Source organism: Rhinoraja longicauda, chromosome 9, assembly GCF_053455715.1.
Source record: "Rhinoraja longicauda isolate Sanriku21f chromosome 9, sRhiLon1.1, whole genome shotgun sequence".
Classification (NCBI taxonomy): domain Eukaryota; kingdom Metazoa; phylum Chordata; class Chondrichthyes; order Rajiformes; family Arhynchobatidae; genus Rhinoraja; species Rhinoraja longicauda.
This window is the reverse complement of record NC_135961.1, coordinates 52,473,603-52,498,908: the sequence shown is the minus strand read 5'-3', so window position 1 is coordinate 52,498,908 and position 25,306 is coordinate 52,473,603. Positions and strand designations below refer to the sequence as shown.

The window sequence follows — 25,306 nt, the reverse complement described above, 5'->3', positions numbered from 1 at the left end:
CGAATGTTGAAACATACAAACACTCAATAGGTCAGAACGTATCTGTGGAGAGGGAAACAGTGTTTACATTTGGATCTTCAACCTGAAGGGTTAGTTTTGATTCTCTTTCACAGATGTTGCTTGACCTGCTGAGTGTTTCCAGCATTAACTGTTTTTGTTTTGGATTTCCTGCACCTGCACTGTGGAGCATACATAGTAGTAGGGAAGTTTTTGATCAAAAATATCCAGGGCTGTGGATCGACCGTACCTGAGTTCTGTACACAGTCTCCATATTCATGGAGGCACAGAGGTGATTTGGGAAAGGGATAGAGCAGGCACTGAGCTCCGTGTCAGAGAGAACACTGGAGATGGGGGCACAGGCAGAAGCCACCTGAGCCAGCAGGAGAGAGGAACGGGCAGCCCCTGGGAAGAGGCTGACGTGTTGTTGTTTCAGGGTTTCAAAGATGACAAAATCTGTGTTCAGTTCACTCATTACCATCCCCGCTTCCAGCTTGTAATCATTTCCCACTCTGCAGTATAACAACACGATGGAACAGGGAATCCCCCAAAGATTAACTAAAATAATTTCTGCAGCTCTCCTCCCAGGAGCCAATTTTATATTTGCCTCTTACTCCATTTTATGATTCTCCAACCACCTTACTCAGCCTTCCCCAATATCGCCCCTCGTCTTCACTGTCCGCCCTCTCTCACCCTCTCATCCCTCTCCTCCATCAGCCTTCCTCCTCACCCCTCACCCTCAATCCCCCCCCAACATCACCCCTCCTCCTCACTGTGCCCCTTCTCTCAACCCCACACTTCTCAACATCACCCTCCTCTTCACTGTTCCCCTCTTCCTCAAACCCCTTTCTGCTCCCCATTATCACGCTTCCTCCTTGCTCCCCTCCCTCTCCCCATCATTAACCCTCCATCACACCCTCCTCCACCCATTACTCCTCCTCTTTCCCCAGCCATGATCACAATGAATGGCGGTGCTGGCTCGAAGGGCCAAATGGTTTCCTCCTGCACCTATTTTCTATGTTTCTATCATTACTCCTCCTCACTCCCCACCATCACCTTTCCCCAACATCCCTCTCTGCATCGCCCGATCCACTCTCCCTCCCTATCATCATCTCTCCACTTCACCCTCAACCCTTTCCAGCATCACCCCTCCCATTCCCCATTCACCTTCCCCAACATCAGCCTTCCTCCTCACTCACACCCTCCACCTCATCCCTTTCCCTCAATACTCCCCATGATTACCCTCCCCATAACCACCTTCTCCTCATTCCTCAGCCTCCAACCTCCCCATCACCCTCTCCATAACCTCCTCCTCCTCACACCTCATTGTCCACCCTCCCCATCATCACCCCTCACCTGCACTGTACAGCAGGCTGATCAATGGTGATAGGTTTCTTTGCCTCAGGGGCAGTAGTGAGCTTGGTGTGTTCATACAACAGTGACACCAAGTGACTACAGTTGCTGGAAACTTGAGCAAAAAAAACAAACTGCTGGGGAACTCAGCGACCCAAAATGTTGTCAATCCTTTCCCTCCACAGATGCTGACTGGCCTGTTGAGTTCCTTCCAGCAGTTTGTTTTCTGTGTTCATTTGATAACCCAATAATTCCGTATTAAGCTGTACTGCTGTCCACGTTTTAAAACCAGCTTTCTCTTTTAGATGCAAGCTCATTCTCATTATTGAAAGGTACGCTCTCCGGAGGATCGGACCAGTAACAAAATCTCTTAGTCGCCATATTCCACATAAGTGCAAGGGTTAGTGTTTGCTCCGCCAGGGTTAGCAAGGTGAGTGAATGCAATGAAAGACCCTCTGTGTCATTGGGATGGTTCAAAGTTCTTGAGAGGTGCACATTGTCCCAACCGGTTACAAAAGTATTTCGGGAGCTTGCACTGTGTGTTGTGTCCAGGAGGCAAAGGCAACAAAGACCAATGCAAGAGGTAGAATGATAGGTTCCATGGCACAGGGGTTCAGATGGCAGAGCTGTCACCTCACATTGCTGGTGGCCCGGGTTCGACCCTGACCTCTGGTGCTGTCCATGTGGGGTTTGTATATTCTCCCTGTGAACGTGCAGCTTTGCCCCTGGATGCTCTGGCTTCCGCCCAAAGATATGCAGGTCAGTAGGTTTGTTGGCCACTGCAAGTTGATGGCAGGACAATTGGGGAATGGTTGATTGGCATGTAAGCAAGAATAAGTTGTCAGGGTACAGAGAAAGAAGAAGGAGAATGGGTCTAGAAGACATTTGAATAGGTACATGGATAAGATAGGTTTTGAAAGATTGGGGTCAAAAGCAGGGGAATGGGACTAGATTAGATGGGCATCTTGATCGGCATATATGAGTTTGGCCAAATAGCTATTTGACTCTACGACTGATGAGGTTACTCTATGGGCAATGTCAGGGACTCAGTGGGCCAAATGGCCTCCTTCTGCATGGTGATGAGTATGAGCTCCCAATTACAATCCCGAACAGGTACATGACATAGCAATGTTTTTTCAATCAAAAGGGCAGGGTGGTTTACGGAGTCAGAAAGAAGGAGCGAGAGGAGGGGAGGTTCAACAAAGAAGTACTGGAGCTCGAAGCTAGGATCTGGAGACGTCGTTGTTAATAGAGATTCTGGAGAAGCTCTGAGGGATATAGAGCGGGGAAGATGTCCCAGCGAGAGAAGAGTGACAACATTTAACAAAGCCAGACTGGACCAGCATAGGTCATAGAGCACAGAGCTTAAAGGTGAGCGAGAGCCAGTGCAAACACTCAGCAGGTCAGGCAGCATCTGTGGAGAGAGCGAGAGACAGAGTTAAGGTTTCATGTCCAAGACCCTCTCAGCGTGGGCTACTGAATAGGTGAATGGTGAGCAGAAGTGGGTTTATTTCAGAGTACAGGTGAAATGTGAGTGGGAGTTACATAGGTCACATGCAACAGGATGAGGAAGGGTCTGTGTAGGTTAGGGGAGCGGGGTGAAAGGTGAAGTGACTCCATTTAATTCAACTTCCAGTTTATTGTCTTTGCACAAATACAGGCACAATGAAATCTTGCAGCAGCATGACTCAGAATAAAAACACGCAAAAATGAAATATACATATATCACACATAAAATTCCAAAAAAAAGACTGTGCAAAAATCAAGATATTAGTGTGGAGTTTAGCTTAGTTTTAGTTTAGTTTCGTTAATTGTCACATTACCAAGGTTCAGTGAAAAGCTTTTTTATTGCATGCTACCCAATCAGCGGAAAGCCTATACATGCTTACAATGAAGCCGTCCACAGTGTACAGATACAGGATAAAGGGAATGTTTAGTGCGAGATAAAGTCCAGTAAAGTCCCATTAAAGATAATCCAAGGGTCTCCAAAGAGTCAGATGGTAGGTCAGGACCGCTCTCTAATTGGGGATAGGATGGTTCAGTTGGCTGATAACAGCTGATAAGAATCTGGAAGGATGCGTTTTCAAACTTCTATACCTCTTGCCTGATGGGAGAGGGGAGAAGAGGGAGTGTCCCAGGTGAGACTCATTCTTTCTGAGGCAGCGTGAAGTGTAGATGGAGTCAATGGAAGAAAAGTTGGGTTTGCGTGAGGGTCTGTGCTGAGTGCACAATTCTCTGCAATTCCTTGCTGTCTTGGATGGAGCTGTTTCCAAACCATGCTGTGATGCATCCCGATAAAGTGCTTTCAATGGAGCAAAACATAATTAGAGAAACAAGTCCACAGTAGGACAGCATGGTGGCGCAGTGGTAGAATTTCTGCCTTACCCTTGCCGGAGACACGGGTTTGATCCTGACTACTGGTACGGTCTGTACAGAGTTTGTACGTTCTCCCTGTGACCTGCGTGGATTTTCTCCGGGTGCTCCGGTTTCCTCCCACACTCCAAAGACGTACATGTTTGAAGGTTAATTGGCTTTATTTAATTGTAAATTGTCCCTAGTGTGTGGAAGATAGTGTTAGTGTGCGGGGATTGCTGATCAGTGTGGACTCGGTGGGCCGAAAGGCCTCTTCCTGAGCATCATGCCCGTGCAAGGTAGGTGACTCAGTAGGTTAATGCCTCTGTAAAACATAGAAACATAGATATTAGGTGCAGGAGGAGGCCATTCGGCCCTTCGAGCCAGCACCACCATTCATTGTGAACTCTCTCTTAAATCCATCCAGTGATTTGGCTTCCACTGCCCTCTGTGGCAGAGAATTCTGGGGCCTGTGCTGGGAATGGTGGCCTGGGAAGGGATATTGACATTGGTTCACTTATTCTTCCAGTGACCTTTGAGAATTTTGCAGAGACAGTGTTGGTATTTTCCAATGCGTAGAGGTAGAACGGAGAACAGTACAGCACAGGAACAGAACACAGGCCTGAAGAAGGGTTCTGACCTGAAACGTCACCTATTCCTTTGTTCCAGAGATGCTGCCTGATCCGCTGGGTTACTCCAGCATTTTGTGTCTATCACAGGAACAGATCCTTTGGCCCATAATGTTTCTGCCGACCAGGAGGCTAATTTAATCTGTACATCTGCCTGTACATGGTTCAAAAGTGCATATCATAGGAGCAGATTTCAGTCATTCAGCCCATCGAGTCTACTCTGCCATTTTATCATGGCTGATCTATCTTTCCCTCTCAACCCTCAGAAGGCAGTGGAGGCCAATTCTCTGAATGCATTCAAGAGGGAGCTAGATAGAGCTCTTAAGGATTGCGGAGTCAGGGGGTATGGGGAGAAAGCAGGAACGGGGTACTGATTGAGAATGACCAGCCATGATCACATTGAATGGTGGTGCTGGCTCGAAGGGCCGAATGGCCTACTCCCACACCTATTGTCTATTGTCTATTGTCTATAACCCCATTCTCCTGTCATCTCCCCTTAACCTTTGACACTCTTACTAATCAAGAATCTGTCAATCACTAGTTTAAAAATACCCTATGACTTGACCTCCACAGCCATGAATTCTGGCAATGAATTCCACAGATTCACCATCCCATGGTGTATATCCCTCCATTTCCCGCCCGTTCTTGTGCCTGGCTAAATACCTCTTAAACATTATTATCGTATCTGTTTCCAGCACCTTCCCAGGCAGTTAACATCTACCGCTCTCTGTGTAAAACAAACTTGCCTCATTACTCTCCATTAAACTTCCCCCCTCCCACCTTAAAGCCTGTGCTTTCTAGTATTCAACATTTCTACTCTGGGGAAAAGAGTCTCTCTAGACTCAACAGACTGCAGATAATAGAATCCTGAGGAAAATCAAACTGCTGGAGGAGGTCAGCAGGCAGGCAGCACCAGTGGAGGGACATGGACAGGTGATGTTCAGGATCAGGACTCTTGTTCAGATCACTGAAGAAGTGTCGCAACATAAAACGTTGTCTGTCCACGTCTTCCTACAAATGCTGCCTGACCCACTCAGTTCCTCCAGTAGTTTGATTTGGACTCTGACTCTCTACCCTGTCTCTGGTATGTAATTTTTCATTTCACTGCACATTTATGTGCATGTGACAAATAAATGACTATTGACTATTGATTGGTAATTTGATTTACTTTTAATCCGTAAGACATGATTTTAAGAAATAATTTAAAGTCTCGATGCCTCTGATAATTTTATGTACTGCACTTCTATCAGGTCACCCCCTCAGCTTCTGACGCTGTCTGCTGTAGGTAGCCCGGGTCTCAAAAGAATAAAGGAGGGCAGGGGTCAATAGACAATAGACAATAGACAATAGGTGCAGGAGTAGGCCATTCAGCCCTTCGAGCCAGCACCGCCATTCAATGCGATCATGGCTGATCACTCTCAATCAGTACCCCGTTCCTGCCTTCTCCCCATACCCCCCTCACTCCGCTATCCTTAAGAGCTCTATCCAGCTCTCTCTTGAAAGCATCCAACGAACTGGCCTCCACTGCCTTCTGAGGCAGAGAATTCCACACCTTCACCACTCTCTGACTGAAAAAGTTCTTCCTCATCTCCGTTCTAAATGGCCCACCCCTTATTCTTAAACTGTGGCCCCTTGTTCTGGACTCCCCCAACATTGGGAACATGTTTCCTGCCTTTAATGTGTCCAATCCCCTAATTATCTTATATGTTTCAATAAGATCCCCCCTCATCCTTCTAAATTCCAGTGTATACAAGCCCAATCGCTCCAGCCTTTCAACATACGACAGTCCCGCCATTCCGGGAATTAACCTAGTGAACCTACGCTGCACGCCCTCCATAGCAAGAATATCCTTCCTCAAATTTGGAGACCAAAACTGCACACAGTACTCCAGGTACGGTCTCACCAGGGCCCGGTACAACTGTAGAAGGACCTCTTTGCTCCTATACTCAACTCCTCTTGTTACGAAGGCCAACATTCCATTGGCTTTCTTCACTGCCTGCTGTACCTGCATGCTTCCTTTCATTGACTGATGCACTAGGACACCCAGATCTCGTTGAACTCCCCCTCCTCCTAACTTGACACCATTCAGATAATAATCTGCCTTTCTATTCTTACTTCCAAAGTGAATAACCTCACACTTATCTACATTAAACTGCATCTGCCATGTATCCGCCCACTCACACAACCTGTCCAAGTCACCCTGCAGCCTTATTGCATCTTCCTCACAATTCACACTACCCCCCAGCTTAGTATCATCTGCAAATTTGCTAATGGTACTTTTAATCCCTTCGTCTAAGTCATTAATGTATATCGTAAATAGCTGGGGTCCCAGCACCGAACCTTGCGGTACACTACTGGTCACTGCCTGCCATTCCAAAAGGGACCCATTTATCCCCACTCTTTGCTTTCTGTCTGTCAACCAATTTTCTATCCATGTCAGTACCCTACCCCCAATACCATGTGCCCTAATTTTGCCCACTAATCTCCTATGTGGGACCTTGTCGAAGGCTTTCTGAAAGTCGAGGTACACCACATCCACTGACTCTCCCCTGTCAATTTTCCTAGTTACATCCTCAAAAAATTCCAGTAGATTTGTCAAGCATGATTTCCCCTTCGTAAATCCATGCTGACTCGGAATGATCCTGTTACTGCTATCCAAATGCTCAGCAATTTCGTCTTTTATAATTGACTCCAGCATCTTCCCCACCACTGATGTCAGACTAACTGGTCTATAATTACCCGTTTTCTCTCTCCCTCCTTTCTTAAAAAGTGGGATAACATTTGCTATCCTCCAATCCACAGGAACTGATCCTGAATCTATAGAACATTGAAAAATGATCTCCAATGCTTCCACTATTTCTAGAGCCACCTCCTTAAGTACCCTGGGATGCAGACCATCAGGCCCTGGGGATTTATCAGCCTTCAGTCCCATCAGTCTACCCAAAACCATTTCCTGCCTAATGTGGATTTCCTTCAGTTCCTCCATCACCCTAGGTTCTGGGTCCCTACTGCCCAGTAGACCAGGAATGACTTCAAACACCATTTGCCTCCATCAGTGGCTAAAGGTGACGCAGTGGGAGAGGTGTTGAATGTCACCAGTCTCCCCATTTTCTGACTGATGGTTTCCTTGATGCAGGGAGTGGTCCATGTGTTGTTCTGTCTCCCAGGAGAGGCAAGAATACCCTGTGGAGGAAGAGCAACTGGGGGGAGGTGGGAAGTGCAAGCCAGCTTGTCAGCTGAGCCCATTTTCCACTCCGAGTGTCAGCTGCACTGGGGAACGGATCTTCCAGCAGGAGGTTGGTGTTGTCGGCCTGTGACACCCTGCAGCTGTTTACAGACCTGTTGTTCCACGTTCAGATAGCATCCACCATTGTTTATTACCTGTTCACCCCATCCCCGAAAAAAACCCAAGTGTGTGATGCTCAGCAACAGGAGAGTGGTTCGTGGCCAATCACAGGCCTCCACAGCTAGCCCAGCCGGGGTATAAAAGAGAGGGGAGGTGATCGCGCTGAGCTGTGAATGTCAGGAAGGATTGCCGGAGACAGGATAACAATTCAGAAGCTAATCGTTTTCCAGAACCCCGAGAGAGATGGAGAGTAACGGACTGATTGAGAAGAACAATAATCAGAAAGTTGAGGACGATAACAGGTAAAAGTCACACGTGCAGGTAGTTCTTTAAGGTAGTCCATTGCGTTTTCTTATTGATAAGATCCCACCCCATATAAGACCATCCCCATCCGGAGGAGCGTACACATAGTGACTAACAGCTCAGGCTGTCCACTCACCAAGTGTGACCCTTACACAAACTACCCCACAATGCAGACGGGCACAGTCTGATCCCAATTACGGGGATGGTGCAGGGAAGATGGGATTGACGTAGAAGATCTGCCGTGATCTTGATGGATGGTGGATCAGAGTCAAGGGACTGAATGCCCTGACCCAGCTCCTGTATTCATTTTTTTTCCACTGAAGGCAGTTGGATCCTGCAGGGCGGAAACGTGAGGGAAATAATTGGGGGGGGGGGGGGGGGGGGGGGGGGGGCAATGGTATTGCTCAGAGGGTTGGCAATGAACTTGATGGGCCGAATGGTCTCCTATAATGAAAGAATGCAGATTGGGAAAATGTGCAGTTAATAATCCACTGTGCCTACCGCTGTTGGCTCCGGCGGGGCTATCGGCGGGCTGGCATCTGTGTTTCCTGTCGCTAGTTTCACTTTAATAAACCGTGGGAATCCATGGACATGGACTGTTGTCCTGGAGTCAGAAGTTCCAGAATATTGGTAGGGGACCAAGAATGGAGCCAACAGTTACCAGTGTAGGCTGATGTGGGAGTGAAGGGAGTGGTGCTGCCCATGTCTATTTTTGGGGGTAGCAAGGTGTGAACCATTTGGTGATTGACTCTGGATGGTTAAACAGGGTACTAGGAAACTGGCTGCTCAGCAGTTCAGAAATGTTCCAGGGATTGGGGATGGTGGGTTCTCGGCCTCTGCGAATTGCCCTTAGTGTGTGTAGGTGAGTCGTAGAATCCAGGGGCCGCTGATGGGAATGCGGCGAGTATAAAATGGGATTCGTGTAAGATTGGGAATAAATGGGTGGTTGATAGTTGGCACGGACTCATTGGGCTGCAGGGCCAGTTTCTGTGCAGTATCTGTTCATGACGTGATGTCTCTGAGTAGCTGGGGAACATTCAGCCTCAAACTTAGCCTGGAACCCCCCCCCCCCCCCCCCCCATGGCTTAAAGAGATCAGAAGATGCCTATCCAGTCCTTGGTTGCGATGGTGTTCTGGTCAGTGGTGACCCACCACACCTCCAAAGGTACCGATGGAGTTGATCAGCCACCCTGCCAAATCACAGCCATGCATATTCAAATGAGCCGCTGGTGTGTGTGATCACAGGCTGGCTGTTCCACTCACTCTCTACAAGCATTGATATGAAAAGCATCTTTGATTTTGTTGTAAATGGGGGATGGAGGAAGCTTTGATCATGACTGTGTACGTCAGAGCGAGCTCCCTCGGCAGCGTTTGAATCAGCAGTGCTCATAAAGTGGGCAGTAGATAGGCTCATTCAAAATGCCCAGCTATTCTGGGCAAACATAGTTCTGAAAGAACATGGAACAGTACAGCACAAGAACTGATCCTCTGGCCCACCATGTCTGTACTGACCATGACTCCTATCTGCCCAATCTCATCTGCCAACACATAGTCCATATCCCTCCATAGCCTGGCTGTTCCTGTGCCTCTTTAACCATCTCTTAAACAATGCTATTGTATCTGTTTTCACCATCTCCCCAGGCAGCGTACTCCAGGCACATTTCACCCTTCGTATCAAAAAAACTGACTTGTGCATCTCCTTTAAATTTTATCTCTCACACCTTTAACCTATGGTCTCTGGTATTTTAAAGAATCTGACTGTTTACCGTTTCTATGCCTCTCATAATTGTATAATCCTCTGTGGGGTCTCCCCTCAGCCTCCGTCACACCAGAGAAAAATAAATCCAAGTTTATCCAGCTTCTTTTTATTTTAGAAAAAAAGACACAAGTGCTGGAGTAACTCAGCTAGAGTTTACTTAATGGGTCAGGCAGCCTCTCTGGAAGACATGGATAGGCGACATTTTGGGTCGGGATTCTTCTTCAGACTGGAGTCTGAAGAAGGGTCCTGACCCAAAACGTTGCTTATCCATGTCTTCCAGAAATGTTGCCTGACCGATTGAGTTACTCCATAAGATCATAAGGTCATAAGTGATCGGAGCAGAATTAGGCCATTCGGCCCATCGTCTACTCTGGCATTCAATCATGGCTGATCTATCTCTTCCTCCTAACCCCATTCTCCTGCCTTCTCCCCATAACCTCTGACACCTGTACTAATCAAGAATCTATTTATCTCTGCCTTAAATATATCCACTGACTTGGCCTCCATAGCCGTCTGTGGCAAAGAATTCCATAGATTCACCACACTCCAGCACTTTACATCTTTATTTTGTAAAGCAGCATATGCAGTTCCTACCCTCTCCTTAGAGCTAACGTTCTCTAATCAAGGCATCATCCTGGTAAATCTTGTGCACCCTCTCGAAAAACTACACATCATTCCGGTCGAGAGGTGACCCGCACTGCACCCCAGTGTAAGCGGGCGAAAGGTTACAGGGGTTCGGAGTTGAGGTTACAATCAGATCAACTGTGACTATATTGAAAGGGGAAGCACCTGGAAGGGCAGAGTGGACTTTCCCTGCTGTCAGTGTATATGTTTGCATATTTCCACTTGCCTCCTGCAGCTGGGGATGTGGGAGTGCATGAGTTAATGCAGAGCATTGAAGCTAGCTGGTGAAATGCAACCACATTTTACACAATAGTACACAGAGTCGTGGCAGGACAGGTAGAAAGGGGAGACAGGTGCTGGGTATCTCAGTTTTCAGGGGCCTTTTGATCAGGTTTGCACGAGGGTCAAAGAAAAAGGTAACAGCACTGTTCAAGGGATGGACACAACAAATAGTGCGGTCTGATCTCAGTAGTCAGCACACATCCTTTTGGTGTGTGAGGTTTGGGCAATTGCTTGTTGACATCGACTGGCTGGGCAAAGAGCCAAGAAGGTTACGAAAGACCTCAATGAGGTGTAAACAGTTTGGCAGAATGGTCCGAGGTGTGGAAAGTTGAGTGTGAGGTAAACAACTATGCACTCGATGGAAGACATCGGCAGGCAGAGATAAACACTGAGGTTGCAGAGCATAAGCAACAAATCCCAAAAGGTTCTGGTGCACGTAGATAAAGCTTTATTTCTCCCTTTGATCAATGTCACCTGTGTTTTCAGTCCTGTAAATTAGACAAAAAGATTGGTCTGAAGAAGGGTCTCGACCCGAAATGTCACCCATTCCTTCTATCCAGAGATGCTGCCTGCCCCGCTGAGTTACTCCAGCTTTTTGTGTCTATCTTCAGGCTACTTTGAATATCAGAAGTGGGCAGCGATTCCTTTCCTGGGTTTGTGTGTGAAATGATCTTTCATGCATTGGCCAATAGTCCCGTGATCGATGAATACACAGAAGAGTTTCCAAGAATATTTCCATTGAGGCAGCGAAGGTTAAAGTGAGATTTAATTGTGATTTATTGAAGAAGGTCAAATGTTTTGAGTTGGTGGAGAAAACATCTTTTCTTGCCCCTTTTTGCTCGGAGAGTTGGTTTGGATTGACTGTGGTGGAAGAAAGTATTTTATACTGGGGTTGTAGTGGCAAGAAAAACTGTGAGGTGAACCTGGGGTTCTAGGCTACAGCAAATGACCCTTAGTGAGTGTAGGTGCAACTTGCCTCATCTTCAGTCACAAACATAGACATTTAAAGGAAAAAGTAAGAGTGTGTTTTGGATTGCTTCCTCCTTTAAATGCTTCTCTTGTCTGCTATGAACAACTGAGTTTTTTTTATCATATACACAAGTATGGTAAGGAACAGATTCAATTGAAATTTTGCTTGCAAGATTTGAAACACATAGACACAGATGACACAGAAATGTAAATTATACATTATATATAGATAAATTATGGCTAAATTTTGCAAAAAGGTTAAAAGAAAATATATTTAAAACAAACAAGATTGCAAGGAACTGCAGATGCTGGTTTACATAAAAAAGACACAAAGTGGTGGAGTGACCCAGTGGGTGAGGAAGCATCTCTGAAAAACATGGATATTGTGAAGAACTGCCTGAAACGTCACCTATCCATGTTCTCCAGACATGCTGTCTGGCCCGCTGGGTCACTCCAGCATAGTGTCTTTTTTTTCAGATGTTAGTGCAAAACCCAATTAGAAACAAAAAAGCCCATGGTGGTGCAAGATGTCATCCGTGGTGTTCCATTGTGAGGCAGGCTTTAAAGTTGTCGAGGTCCAGTTTCCATTCTGGTGTGTTTATCACTTTAGCAGCGGTACCATGCCATCGCTGGAGGAGATCACGTCGTGGGCCCAGGGCTTCGACAAGGTGATGGGGACAGAGGCTGGCAGGAACATCTTCCGCCAGTTCCTGCGGACAGAGTACAGCGAAGAGAACATGCTCTTCTGGCTAGCCTGTGAAGAGTTCAAAAAGGAAAAGAACGCGAAGGTGGTGGAAGAGCGGGCAAGGATGATATACGAAGACTACATCTCCATTCTCTCCCCGAAAGAGGTGAGTCAGTTCTGCAGTTCAGCACCACCGAAAACCACAAAACAAAGACACAAAGTACTGGAACACCTTTTTAGTCACTGCTTTGCCTTCAGGGCACATTAATGTGCCACAGAGGGCAGTGGAGGCCAATTCACTGGATGAATTTAAGAGAGTTAGGTAGAGATCTGGGGGCTAGTGGAATCAAGGGATGTGGGGAGAAAGCAGGCACAGGTTACTGATTGTGGATGATCAGCCATGATCACAATTAATGGCGGTGCTAGCTTGAAGGGCCAAATGGCCTCCTCCTGCACCTATTTTCTATGTGTCTATTGTTGATAAGAAAAGAGCAGTACGAAGATTAAGATAGTCAAAGATTATTCCCATCAACAATTAATACGCCCAATGACATTCACTCATACTGATCTTGTCTTACTAACTGTACATGCTTTGGACTTGCACAACATGAATACACACCCTTCAGACCCCTGAGTTTGCAATGACTATTAACTACTATCTACATCCCATTTTACTCTCCCCATATTCCCATCAACCCCCCCCCCCCCCCCAGATACTCCCACTAACCTACATGCTGCGGCCAAATAACCCATCAATCTGCACGTCTGTGGGGTGTGCGAGGAAACTAGGGCACCCATGCGGATAACAGAGAACATGCAAACCCCACACAGACAGCATTGGAGATCAAGATCCGATCTGGGTCTCATGAACTGTGTAGCAGCAGCTCTACCAGCTGCAACACGGTGTCTTCTAGTAGTGATTGACTAAATATCTTAGTTACTATTAATAATTGGTAAATTAATTAATATGATCAATGGTCAGAGCAGTAAATAACTGGGCTGTGTCCGTATTGCATATCGTTGTCATCAGTAGTTCACAGTGTTGATGGTCGGTGCTGCAAAATGGTATCTCCGTCAGTAGTCAGAGGAATCTAAACCAGGTGCTGCTGTTTCGGTCAGAATTGGTCAGTCGCACTGTCAGAATTGATCCTTTATAACGCAGTGCCAGTGAATGGCTCACTTGCAGTTAGCTCAGAGTCTGACCAGATCAGCCTTATTCCCAGCTAAGAGCACACATTGGTGTCAAGGGTAAGGAATAATGCAATCTCTACTTCTGTTTTTACTATATTAATGTGTACATTCATAATCTTGAGGTGCTAACAAAATATTAGGTTGTTAAACAAACTGAGAAGGGAAGATGTTCCCTGCCCCATGTGTACACCTGCTGCCTCCCAGTGGAGGAACACAGAACTACAGTGAATGCAGGAGGGTCTGGCATGTAGAAATAAATACTGAGTGCTGCCACCACAGATCTCAGACTGAAGTTGTTTTTACAAGCGCTGACCATCAATATTCCAGACTGTGATCATCATTAACAGGACTGTCCATCGATATCACACATCCCAGACAGTGTTTATTATTATTAACAACACTGATAGCACAGGTTCCAGACTATGGTTTTTGTTAACATCCCAGATCACTGATATCATGAGACCCAGACTGCTGTTAATATTACCAAAACTAATAGCACATGTCACAGACTATGGTTATTGATAACCTCTCTGATCATCAATACCAAAAGAAACAACAATTTTTTTTTTTTAAACCCACAGATCACAGATCTGAAGAAGGGTCTCGACCCGAAACGTCACCCATTCCTTCTCTCCCGAGATGCTGCCTGACCCGCTGAGTTACTCCAGCATTTTGTCTCTACCACAGATCCCAGATGCTGGTTATCATTGACCACTGACACCATGAGACATGCTTCTCAGCACAGAGCTCAGGTGTGAACATGTGTTTACACTTCCTCCTCGCTAGCGTGTGAGCTAGTGCTTCCCATGGGATGAATAGGCCACTGGTGAGAAAGCAGAGTCTGTGATGCCTGAGATTGTTAGTGACTGGCTTGAGTAGTCAGCCCCCAGGGTGGGTCACTGAACCACCCTGCACTGAACACTGACCCGTCCTGGTTGCCACAGACAAGCCGTGAATCATTCTGCTTATTTCTTTCTCTTTGTGCTGTTTGCAGGTGAGTCTTGACTCCCGGGTGCGTGAGATCGTCAACAGGAACCTGCGGAATCCAGGTCCTCTCATGTTCGAGGATGCTCAGCTCCAGATCTACAGCCTCATGCACAGGGACTCCTTCCCCAGGTTCTTGAACTCTGATTTCTACAAATCCCTCGTGCAAAAACCACAGCCTTCCCCTGACACTACTCCTATCATCGAGAGCTAATCCCAGGACCCCCCGAAAGAGCAAGGAATGGAGGTTAAAGACAGGTTTACACTCAAACACATGTACACCATTACTATATCTACACCTTTTCACCTATATCTGCAATTACCAGCATACCAGCAAGTGTACCAGTTAACACATGCCTCTGTAATAATGACACACACACACAGACACAAAACATTACAGGATTAACAGACCACACTGGCGTAGATAAAGGCAATACATTCACCCGAACACACACAAATGCTCTCTCCTGAACATGTGCGATTAGAGCCAAGTGCATTCCTCTTTTTTTTTCATACACTTACAAACACACACTCGCTCTCAGTCTCGTGCACACATACACAAGCACACACACAGGCACATACTCTCACGAACACATACTTTCATGTGCACACACTCATGCATACTCTCTCTTTCCCTCACACACAAACAGACAGACAGAAAGACAGACACACACACACACACACGGAAATACTAATCATTAACTAACGAGAGGCGGTGAAAAGCCTAGGCACTGGGTTCCTGGAGACCCCCAGTTTAGCTTTACTCAGGGTGTAGTGAGTGATACGTTGAATATTGAGCTACTTTAAAAAAAAACAAAATAGATATATATTTATTGGTTGAAATAAATCTTTTGCTCACTGCCTCAAACAGAAATACAAAAAAAGTTAAGAATGTTTTTTTTTAATAAAGCAGAAGCCAGGATTATTGTTCCCCGATAAAAACATCGTGGTGAGCTGAGCTGAGCATTGCTGGAGGTCACATGGCCACATCCTAGAGAAACACTTATCCCAGTTACCGGGCAGGTCGTGTAGGACTGGCAAAACTCACATCGCCACCTATTTCCATGGGGAAGGCAGGCCTCACACAGTGTGGTGCCCCTAGCATGGATATTAAGTTATCGGGGCAGGCTTGCTCACTATAACTTTGCCTCTGCACCAGTTACTGGTTTCCCTTGAACCGCCCCAAATGCGCTTTGAAAATGCTTTCATTGTGGAGAAGCATTTTGGGATGTCTTGAGGTCAGGGAAATGCAGGGTTTTTAAAAACTTTTGTCTGTAGGATTTAAAGAACTTTACTAAGCACAAAAAAAAAAGTTTAAAATGTAGATGTTTTTCCTAAGGGAGAACCAAGTTGTCATTGCCAGTAAGTCAGAGACATAGGGCCATTCTATCTCTTCAAAGAAACTGTGCAAAAAAATATATATATAAATAATAAGTAAAAGCCTGTAAATCTCCATTGTTTGTTTTTTTTGATGAGCAAATATTTCTCTTCTCATCTTTCCAGAGGGGAGCAGGTAACTTGTTTATTTTTTTTAAACAGGGTTAATAGTGATACCAGCGTATCAGTTATTGGTTGGCAGCAGGTCAGATCGCATTTTATTGAACTGCAGCTGCATCTCCCGACAAGGGGATGTATTCTGCAGCTAAAAGCAATGAGTGGGGGATAGCGTCAATCTGTCAACAACATGTGCTTAAATTATTTCACGATTGGGGTGGGGGGAATTGCGGGGCAAGATTAACAGGGGGATTATCCGATCATCTTTCATCTCAAATCTTGAAGTGTCGCACAGTGTTACCCTTTATTTTAAATGGGTTCATGCATCCACTGGAAGGTATGACAGAGGTCGATCAAAGAGTGCACCTGTCACCACCGGAGATTTCAAGCCTAAATATTTTGCTTGTTTGTTGTTTAAAACCTGTATGTAATTTTCACTTTTTTATTAAAAGCATATGAGTATATTAATATAACTATATATAAAAAAGTGGGTTCTGGGCCAAAACTTTATTGGCATGGAAGGTGGATGGATGAGGAGTGGGGATGGATGTATTGGGGGAGGTGGGGGGTTTGATAGGGTCTAGTTCAACACAAGCACCGGGACATCCTCACAGCAGGGACCTCCCTCCATTTTATTCTTGTCTCTGTGAGCATAGGGTAAGCGGGCATGAGATTGGGAGTTCAGATGCCATTTGTTCGCCCGTCTGGTGAAACTGAGTTTGGCAAATGTGCTCCATGCTCCCCACAACCAGTGTCAATGGGTCTAAAAGCACACTGCGTTCTTTGCCCTCGCCTTCCCGCTGTGCATGGTACTGCCCAATCCCTCAGGGAGAACAAGGGAGCAAAGGCAAATCTTTCCAACTCTCCTGAGAACTAAAAGAGACGTAATTTCTCCAGTGCATGAGTTTGCTTGCTGCCCGCACAGTGGTGGGAATCTAGTCATTCCCCTCATCGTCTTGGAACCTCCCTACCGCTAGTCTGCTAACACCCACATACTCCATTTGTTTAAAGGGAAAGCACTATATTGCTGAGCCTGTTTTGCGAGGACAGTGTTCACACGACTGGGGCTCCGCTGTCCCTCTCCGCAGTGGATGGTGGAGCAGCAGGAAGCAAATTGTATCCAAGTGCATGCCGATGCAACAATTTGCCGGAGAAAATAAACCCTTTGGGTGATCTTTAACTTGAAAAACGTTGCTTTTAGAGGTGAGGTGAATTGAGGTTGAGAAGGCAGAAATCCCCAGGATCAATTTATCTCCCTCTGACTCACTGCACGACTTCCGCAAGGTTCTTTGTTCATAGACTTGGCTATTATTATAGGGGATGATAGCGATGGCTCCTGGTCGGGTGAAACCAGGTGGGAATTTATAACTAGCAGATGGAGAATGGGGAAACTCTTCAGCAAGATCCTTCTGATTGCTAAACTACTATAAAACTCTTGAGCAAAAAACTGCTGGAGGAACTCTGGGTCAGGTAGCATCTGCGGAAGGAAATGAACAGATGACATTCCGGGTCTGGACCTTTCTTTAGTCTGAAGAAGTCAATTTCCTTCCACAGATGCTGCCTGACCCGCAGAGTTCCTTCAGCAGCTTGTTTTTTTTGCTCAGGTTTCCAGCATCTCTAGTCCCTTGTGTCTCCAATCTCTTGTGTCTCTACGATAGAACTCAAACCCATCCTTGCATTGGGAGAGCATTCCATCTGCTGGTTGTAAACAGACCAGAGGGTAGTTCTGTAGGAAAATAACTGCAGATGCTGGTACAAATCGAAGGTATCACAAAATGTTGGAATAACTCAGCGAGTCAGGCAGCATCTCAGGAGAGAAGGAATGGGTGATGTTTCGGGTCGAGACCCTTCTTCAGACCCTGGGGTTGAATTCCCAAAATGCAACACCTCACACTTATTGGCATCAAATAACATTCACCATTCCTCAACCCACTTGCCCAGCTGATCAAGATCCTGCTGTAATTTTTGATAACCATCTTCGATATCTACAATAGCCCCCATTTTTGTATCATCCAAAAACTTGCCAATCATGTCTTGTACATTCTCATTCAAATCATTGATATAAATCACAAGCAGCATTGAGCCTAGCACCAATCTGTAAATCACAACACTAGTTCTTGATTCCCCAACCCTGAGAAAAAGACTATGTAAATTCACCCTGTCTATGCCCCTTGTGATTTTATATACTGCTATAAGTGGGAATTTATAACTAGCAGATTATCCGCTGTTACAAGAAATATGGTTCTATCCTGTCTATCCTCTCCTTATAACTCTGTCCCTGGTATCGTGACAATATCTGTATTTTTTTAGCCCTGCCTTTCATAGAGTAAAATGGGTGGTTAATGGTCAGCCCAATGTCCCTGCAAACCATCAACCACCCATTTGCATCAATCCTACACTAATCCATTTTACTCCCCTCGCATTCCCATCAACTCCCCCCTCAGATTCCACCACTCACCTACACACCAGTGCCAATTTATACAGGCCAATTAACCAATAAACCTGCACATCTTTGAGTTGTGGGAAGAAACCGAGCCTGAGGAGAACCCAGGGAAAACTCCATGCAGACAGCTCCGGAGGTCAGGATCGAACTGGGGTTGCGGTAGCTGTGAGGCAGTGGCTCTACATGCTGCTTCCCCTTTCGAACACACTTGACACTGTTAAAGATCCCATTGCTGTCCCTGACTCAATACACTGATGGACAATGTCAATTCAGTCCTGCAACCTCTCGCCCCTCCCGTTCACTATGCGACCATCTCTGACAATTAAACAAAGATGGTCCAAGAAATTAGCAAATCTACGCTTCTTAAGTCAGTGACTGTCTGTTGGTTGAGTCTCTAGTCCTGGACAGCTGCCGCACAACTCGCTGGGTCCCAGCCAATTGAATGAAAATAAATAGCGGAGTTACAATTGAATGCCAACGTTTTTTTGCAGCCAATGAAAATGTCCTCCAACCCACCCCAGAGCTGTGTAGGAAGGAACTGCAGGTGCAGGTTCACACTGAAGATAGACACAAAAAGCTGGAGTAACTCAGCGGGACAGGCAGCATCTCTGGAGAGAAGGAATGGGTAACATTTTGGGTCGAGACCCTTCTTCGGACTGAAGGAAGTTCACGACTAGAAACGTCACCCGTTCCGTCTCTCCAGAGATGTTGCCTGTCCCGCTGAGTTACTCCAGCATTGTGTGTCTCACATTCCAGAACTGTGACTGGTTGAATTAGCTGGTGGTCAGCATGAACTTGAGCCGTGAAATTTCTGATTGGCTGATCTAACCCCAGTCCCTCTGCATCATGATACACCCTACTGGGCAGACCAGGGGGCAGAGATTGTGCTTCTGGCAAGGCATAGGCCTCCCTCCCACACACATTTTGAAATGTGGAGGCCAACGAGCCAGGAGGAAGCTCAACACTTTGAGCAAAGAATAATCCCCATGCCAGGAGGGTGGCAGATAGCGGGAGCCACCATTTCACAAAGAAGGAGCATTTAACCAGTGCCCTTTGGTCAAATTGGCATCTTCTGAGTATAACGTTGGCACTCCGGCTGTTTGGTCAGCAGGTCACCAGCTTCCATTTCCTCCTCATTGATCCCGAGTGCAGCTCCCGCTGCACTGCTCGAGTGAAACTTCAAACTGAGATCCTGCCCGCTTTCTCGGGAGGAGGAGACTAGGAGAGATATAAAGGATCCCATCTTGAAAGTTCTCTCCGGCCCTCTGTCCAATAATTTTCCATCTGCTGACACCAGTACAACAGATAACAGATGTCTTTTCATGACTGTAGGATGTTCTGTGCTGAATTCTCAATGTTGCAACATTGCCCGCTATACGTCCTCACCCCGTTATAACAGGATTGAGTACCATGGCTTATAGAGAAGGCATCACTAGTAAGACCGGCATGTATTTCCCGTCTTGTGGAAAAGCGGTGGTGTGCCACCATCTGCAACCACAGCATCAGGTGCAATAAGGAAGAAGTGGGAGATTGAAGAGGTGGAAAAAGTGGGAGATTGAAGAGGTGGGAGAAGTGTGCTCAACCTCAGGAGGTCTTGAAGGAATGGGACAGGACAGAGAGCTCATTGAGGGAAGAAGTATAGCAGGAGAGTGGGGTGGTTTATGCTGTTGGACTGATGGTGGAATGGTGGTAAGGGTAGAGGAAGCGGCTCAGGGTGCAAACAAAGAAATCTGAGCATCTGGAGGGGTGGTTGTGGTCAAACAGTTCAATGTCTTGGACCAAGGGCAGGGCAAAAAGCTGCAACTGGGGTGACCTTTGGCAGAAAGGATTCTCAGAATTATAGGGCTTGAGTTATAAGGCGGGACAGGATAAACAGAGACTGTTTTCCTTTGAGCTTTGGTGGCTGAGAGGTGATATGAAGGTATGTAAAATCATAAGGGGCATAGATAAGGTGAATGGCCTGCCGCTCTCTCTGCCAGGGTGGGGGAGTCTAAAACTAGAGGGCATAGGTTTAAGGTGAGAGAAGGATTTAAAGGGGGACCTGAGGGACAACCTTGTCACACTGGGGATGGATATGCAGAACAAGCTGCCAGAGAAGGTGGCCGCAGCAGATAATGTTTAAATTACATTTGAAACATACAGATGGACAGGAAAGGTTTAAAGGGAGATCGCCCAAATGCAGACAACTGGAATTAGCTGAGACAGGCATTTTCGTCAGCATTTGGCAGCTTTGTTGGCTGAAGACTCTATTTCTATGCTGTATAACTCTAAGAATCTCTGAATCCCAGTGAGGAGATGAAAAAGTGGTGAGAACCGTTCTTGGATGTGTATGGATGTTTTTAAATTCTATTGTAAGCTACCCAACGAGCCAGCAAGGTTAAAATCGTTATTGGGTGTGTATGACAGATGGCCTGTTCGGTCAAAGCTGGTGACTGTAGGCGAGAGAAGGGGACTGGATGACTCACTTTCCCTCCATGAACTGGTGTGGGTTGGTGCGAAGGGCCAGTGTAGAGCTTGCAGAGGTTGGAAACATCAGAATTGGAATTGATGGAGTGGACAATTTTCACCCCTCGTTCTAATGGAGAAACAGTTCTACAAGAAGTGCGTGTCTGTGCAGAGGGCTTAAATTGACAATGGGAAATCTCCCTTTGAAAGTATTTTGCCTTCATCTGTGTTAATTAGATTGGATCAATTCCTTGAACTGCCCGTGTTATTCTGTAATTGCTCCTCTGCCTTCCTGCTCTCAGATTTAATTTGTTTCTCCCCCTTTTCCCAAACAGTCCATTTGTTTAGAGATTAAAACTGCACAAAAATCTCACACTTTAATTGTGACCCACTATTGTGTGTATATATTTGAACCATGGGTGTAGGATTGTGAGAGGGAAAAAAAAGCATTTACAATCAGTTTTGTGTCACTGAATTCACTTTAACAATAAAGTCCCATGTCACATTTCCTATAACCTGCTGGAACTAAGGGAAATTCAGAAAACATTATTTTAAAAGGGCTATTTCTCTTTTCCCTATGTGACATCTGATGGTGTAGTTTAAGGAATCATGTTATTGAAATTGTTTAAATATGATTAACTATAAACGTAAAGTATGGAGTTTACACATGGAGAGGTTCAGTCCTCTCTGCTAATATTGTTGTCCATGAGTGAGCTTCATAGATAATGATTTTCACACACTACTTAATTATATATACAAACATATATGGTGAGAGAGTGGTAAATGATATGTTTTAATGAATGTCTGAAATAATACTGTTTTAAAGGGGATAACTGCACTGATTTAAAGAAGAAAATGGCACTAAATCCAATTCTATTCATGTTAAATATCTCATTGTGTACTGGAAGGTGCCGACAGTAACACATAATGTTTGAGATGGAGAGTGAACTTGGGAGCTGTGGCTGGTAAATTCCTGGAATGAAGGATTTTCAAGGGGCATTTTTGTTTGAGTGGAGTTTGATGGAGGCTTTCCTCTCCCTCTTGCTCCCAGCCTAACTCTTCACCTCCCTCTTCTGACCTCTGTGGTGGGCTGAGGTTTCCGGAGCCTTGGTGGTGAATGTTAATAGGATTGGCTGCCTTTGGTGACCCCTGATATCCTGCCTCCCTGAACTCTGTTGCAAACTGATTGACTGTTCCAGCTTTAGTTTTTTAGTTTAGAGATACAGTGCGGAAACAGGCCCTTCGGCCCACCAATTCTGTATCAACCAGCGATCCTCGCACACTACCACTATCTGACACACTAGGGACAATTTACATTTATACCAAGCCAGCTAACCTACAAACCTGTACATCTTTGGAGTGTGGGAAGAAACTGGAGCACCCTGAGAAAACCCATGCAGGTCACGGGGAAAACATATAAATTCTGTACAGACAGCACCCGTAGGCAGGAAAGAACCCTTGTCTCTGGCGCTGTGAGGCAGCAAGTCTTCTGCTGCACCACCTTGCCGCCCCAATGTTGTAGATTCTCCACAGGAAAGACTGCTTTTGACTCTCAGGAACGCAAGGACTGACAGGGAGGGAGATACTTAGTTGCCACAGGCTTTACGCCTTCCAAGTATGGGTTCCTGCAGACTGGAGGTGCTGAAACTTAATGGAGAGTGTGCATTTCCTTTTGTTTTAAGTGTAGTCCAAGGCATCGAGTGTGCAATATTGCATCTCACTGCATTCACCTGAAGCGGGGTTGCACCTGAAATAGTTCCTGCAGGAAGCTAAGTCAGCCGGGAAATGTTAAGCCTGGGTTTGAACCGTAATAAATGTTACAATACCACGGTGGGTAAAGGGAGCAAAGGTATAAAGTAGCTAAAACTTCATGGAGGAACTGAAGCAAAAAATGTTGGAAACATACAGCAAGTCAGGCAGCATCTGTGGAAAAAGAAGTAGTTAACATTTAAGATTCCCAAACTCTTCGTCCACTTCAGATTTGAAGGGCTGATCAACTTTCTAGACACAAGGTTTTAGTGAAATTGACCAACAGCAACATATCCCTCCATTCCTTATATGTTTGTGTGTTTTTCCAAATGCCTCTCAAACAGACATGATAATGACAATGAAAGGACATTTAGCTAGGCCCATGAACAGGTAGGGAATGGGGGGATATGGATCACATGTAGCAGGAAGGGGTTTGTTTATTTTGGCATCATAGTGGCCCAACGGGCCTGCTACTGTGTTCTAAATAGTTAAAGAACATGATGGTTAAAGTACAGGTAGGCAGACCATGCTTGGGTTCCTTTCAATACAGAAAGCAGCAGCGTGATCTAATCGGAATGATCAAAAGATTTGAGCAGTAGTTGCAGACTGGTGGGAGGAAAAGGAGCAAAGATTCTGGTGTTGGAAATGAGATTGCAAGTTCCTCATTTGTTCAGAATTCCCTGATATGATGCTAAATCTCCCAACTCTTCACCCCATTCCCATCCTTCACCCCTTCCCCGCCCAGAGACAGGAGGGTTCCTTGCCTGCGAGTGCTGGTGTATAATTCGGCTGGGATTACCCAAGACAAGAGTCCAAAAGATAGGGACTTGGGGCAATTTTTAGGCTTGTCGCCTAAATTCTGATCAAGTGCAGAAGTTCTACTTGATCAAATACTCGCCCCCACACAAGAAAGGGATTTTTCCAATATGTTTCTTTTAGATGGAAATGGAGGTGGGACCCTGGCCGTGATCTGGAAGAGGGATATTTTTCCCTGGTTCAAAGATGCCTCTGAATATCCTGGGGAATATGGTAGCGCAAGGGGACTTAGTTAGCTCTTGTAAAGAGACAGCAATGGTCGCATGGGATAAATGGCTTCATCCTCCTGTGTTCCACAACGTTTGGATAGGCCAATGTTTCAAGCACATCTTCGATGAAATACTTTGAGAGGAAATGTTGAGATCTCTTATGTGAATGTGATTGGAAACATATGACAAAGACAACCTCATAGAAGGGAGAGCAAAGAAGCTTCCCATTTAAAAAAATATAAGTGCCAACTTTGAAATTTACGCAGGAATTTTGATTCATGAGAAAGTGAAAAAGTACTTAGAAAGCTGTTTGAATAACATCTTTGTTGTTGTCAAAATTATTTAATTGCAAGCAAAAATTGAAATTTTGATTTGTAACAAACAGAAATCATTACTTGGGATTTATTTTATTGCCTCCTGATGTTTCAGGTAAAAGCTGCCTCCAGTTGTATGTTGCCAGTATTTAATGTCATGTTGAGTGAACACTGTGTAAATAAAATGCTTATTAAAAAGCTTTGAGTCCTTGTATTTAATTTTTCACATTGTCTTACATTGTAGGAGACTATTCAGCATATCGTCAGTGCCAACTCATCGAGAATCCTATCAGTCCCGTCTCTCACATAGTTTCCTGTGACTTGTTCTCTCTGACACGCCCATTAAGTCTTCCCTGATTTTCCTCCCACTCACCTGCACGACGAGTGATTTACCGCATCCAATTAATCTACCAGCACATCATTGGGGGAGTGGGAGGAAGCTGGAGCACCAGAGGAAATCCAGAGAGTCATAGGGAGCATGTGCAAACTCCGTGCAATGAGCACTGGTGATTAGGATTAAACAAGGATTTCATGGGAGATACCAACACTTTTGTGAATGTCACTGGGGTACTAAGAGAGATGAATTACATTTAGTAGTGAGCTTCCCACAATATTACCTTAGAAACACACTTACCGTGTCTATGCAAGCAAACATGGTAGGCATTTTGGATTATTAATGACCTAAAGTCATATCATTGACCATTTCTTCACCCACTATCCAATTGTTGGCTTCAGGGAAAGGGAGGATATTGACCAAAACAATTCACTGATACCTAACCAGTAGCCAGTACCTTGCTTCACCATTTGATCTCCAGCAATGGAACATTAAAAACATTTTTAGAAACAAAGCCTACTGATGATATAATCCAGTGGCTGATCCAGGTACAAAGGTTCAAACTCTTAATAGGGAGTGAGACTGCAGAAGGCATTTAGCTGTGGTTGGACAGAGGAAGAGAGGGTGAGGCGGGGCAGTGGTGCAAGGATGTGTTCATGTTCTATATAAAAAATTGGCTGAGGGAAGCAAATGTCATATTTCCAACTCTGCTGACAATGCAAAAGTGGGTGGTATTGTGAGCAGGCGGGAAGGATGTAAAGAGATTTCACAAAGATGTGGACAAGCTGGGCATAAGTGTGGAAAAACGTAGTTATTCACTTTGGTGAATAAAGCCAAAAAGTGTTTTGTTCAAATCTTAACATTCAAAAGGAACAAGTCATATTTGATCATAATTCTCAGCAAGCCAACATGCACGATCCTTCTCTCCCGAGATGCTGCCCGACCTGCTGAGTTACTCCAGCACTTTGTAAATAAATACCTTCGATTTGTACCAGCATCTGCAGTTATTTTCTGATGCACGATCATTG

General features: G+C 45.4%; 1 protein-coding gene across 2 annotated transcripts in view; it reads left to right on the top strand.

The window, feature by feature from the left end:
* The window catches only part of LOC144596735 (regulator of G-protein signaling 17-like), a 91,117-nt gene extending 66,993 nt beyond the window's left edge, over positions 1-24,124 (top strand). The window contains exons 4-5 of one of the 2 annotated variants that reach the window (XM_078405479.1): positions 12,228-12,465; positions 14,485-24,124. In XM_078405479.1, coding sequence (XP_078261605.1) covers positions 12,228-12,465; positions 14,485-14,688 — 442 coding nt within the window. In that variant the 3' untranslated portion in view covers positions 14,689-24,124. Of the gene's footprint in view, positions 1-12,224; positions 12,466-14,484 lie in introns of both variants that reach the window. The other variant, XM_078405478.1, reaches the window with a different exon arrangement.
* The last annotated feature ends 1,182 nt before the right edge of the window (positions 24,125-25,306 follow it).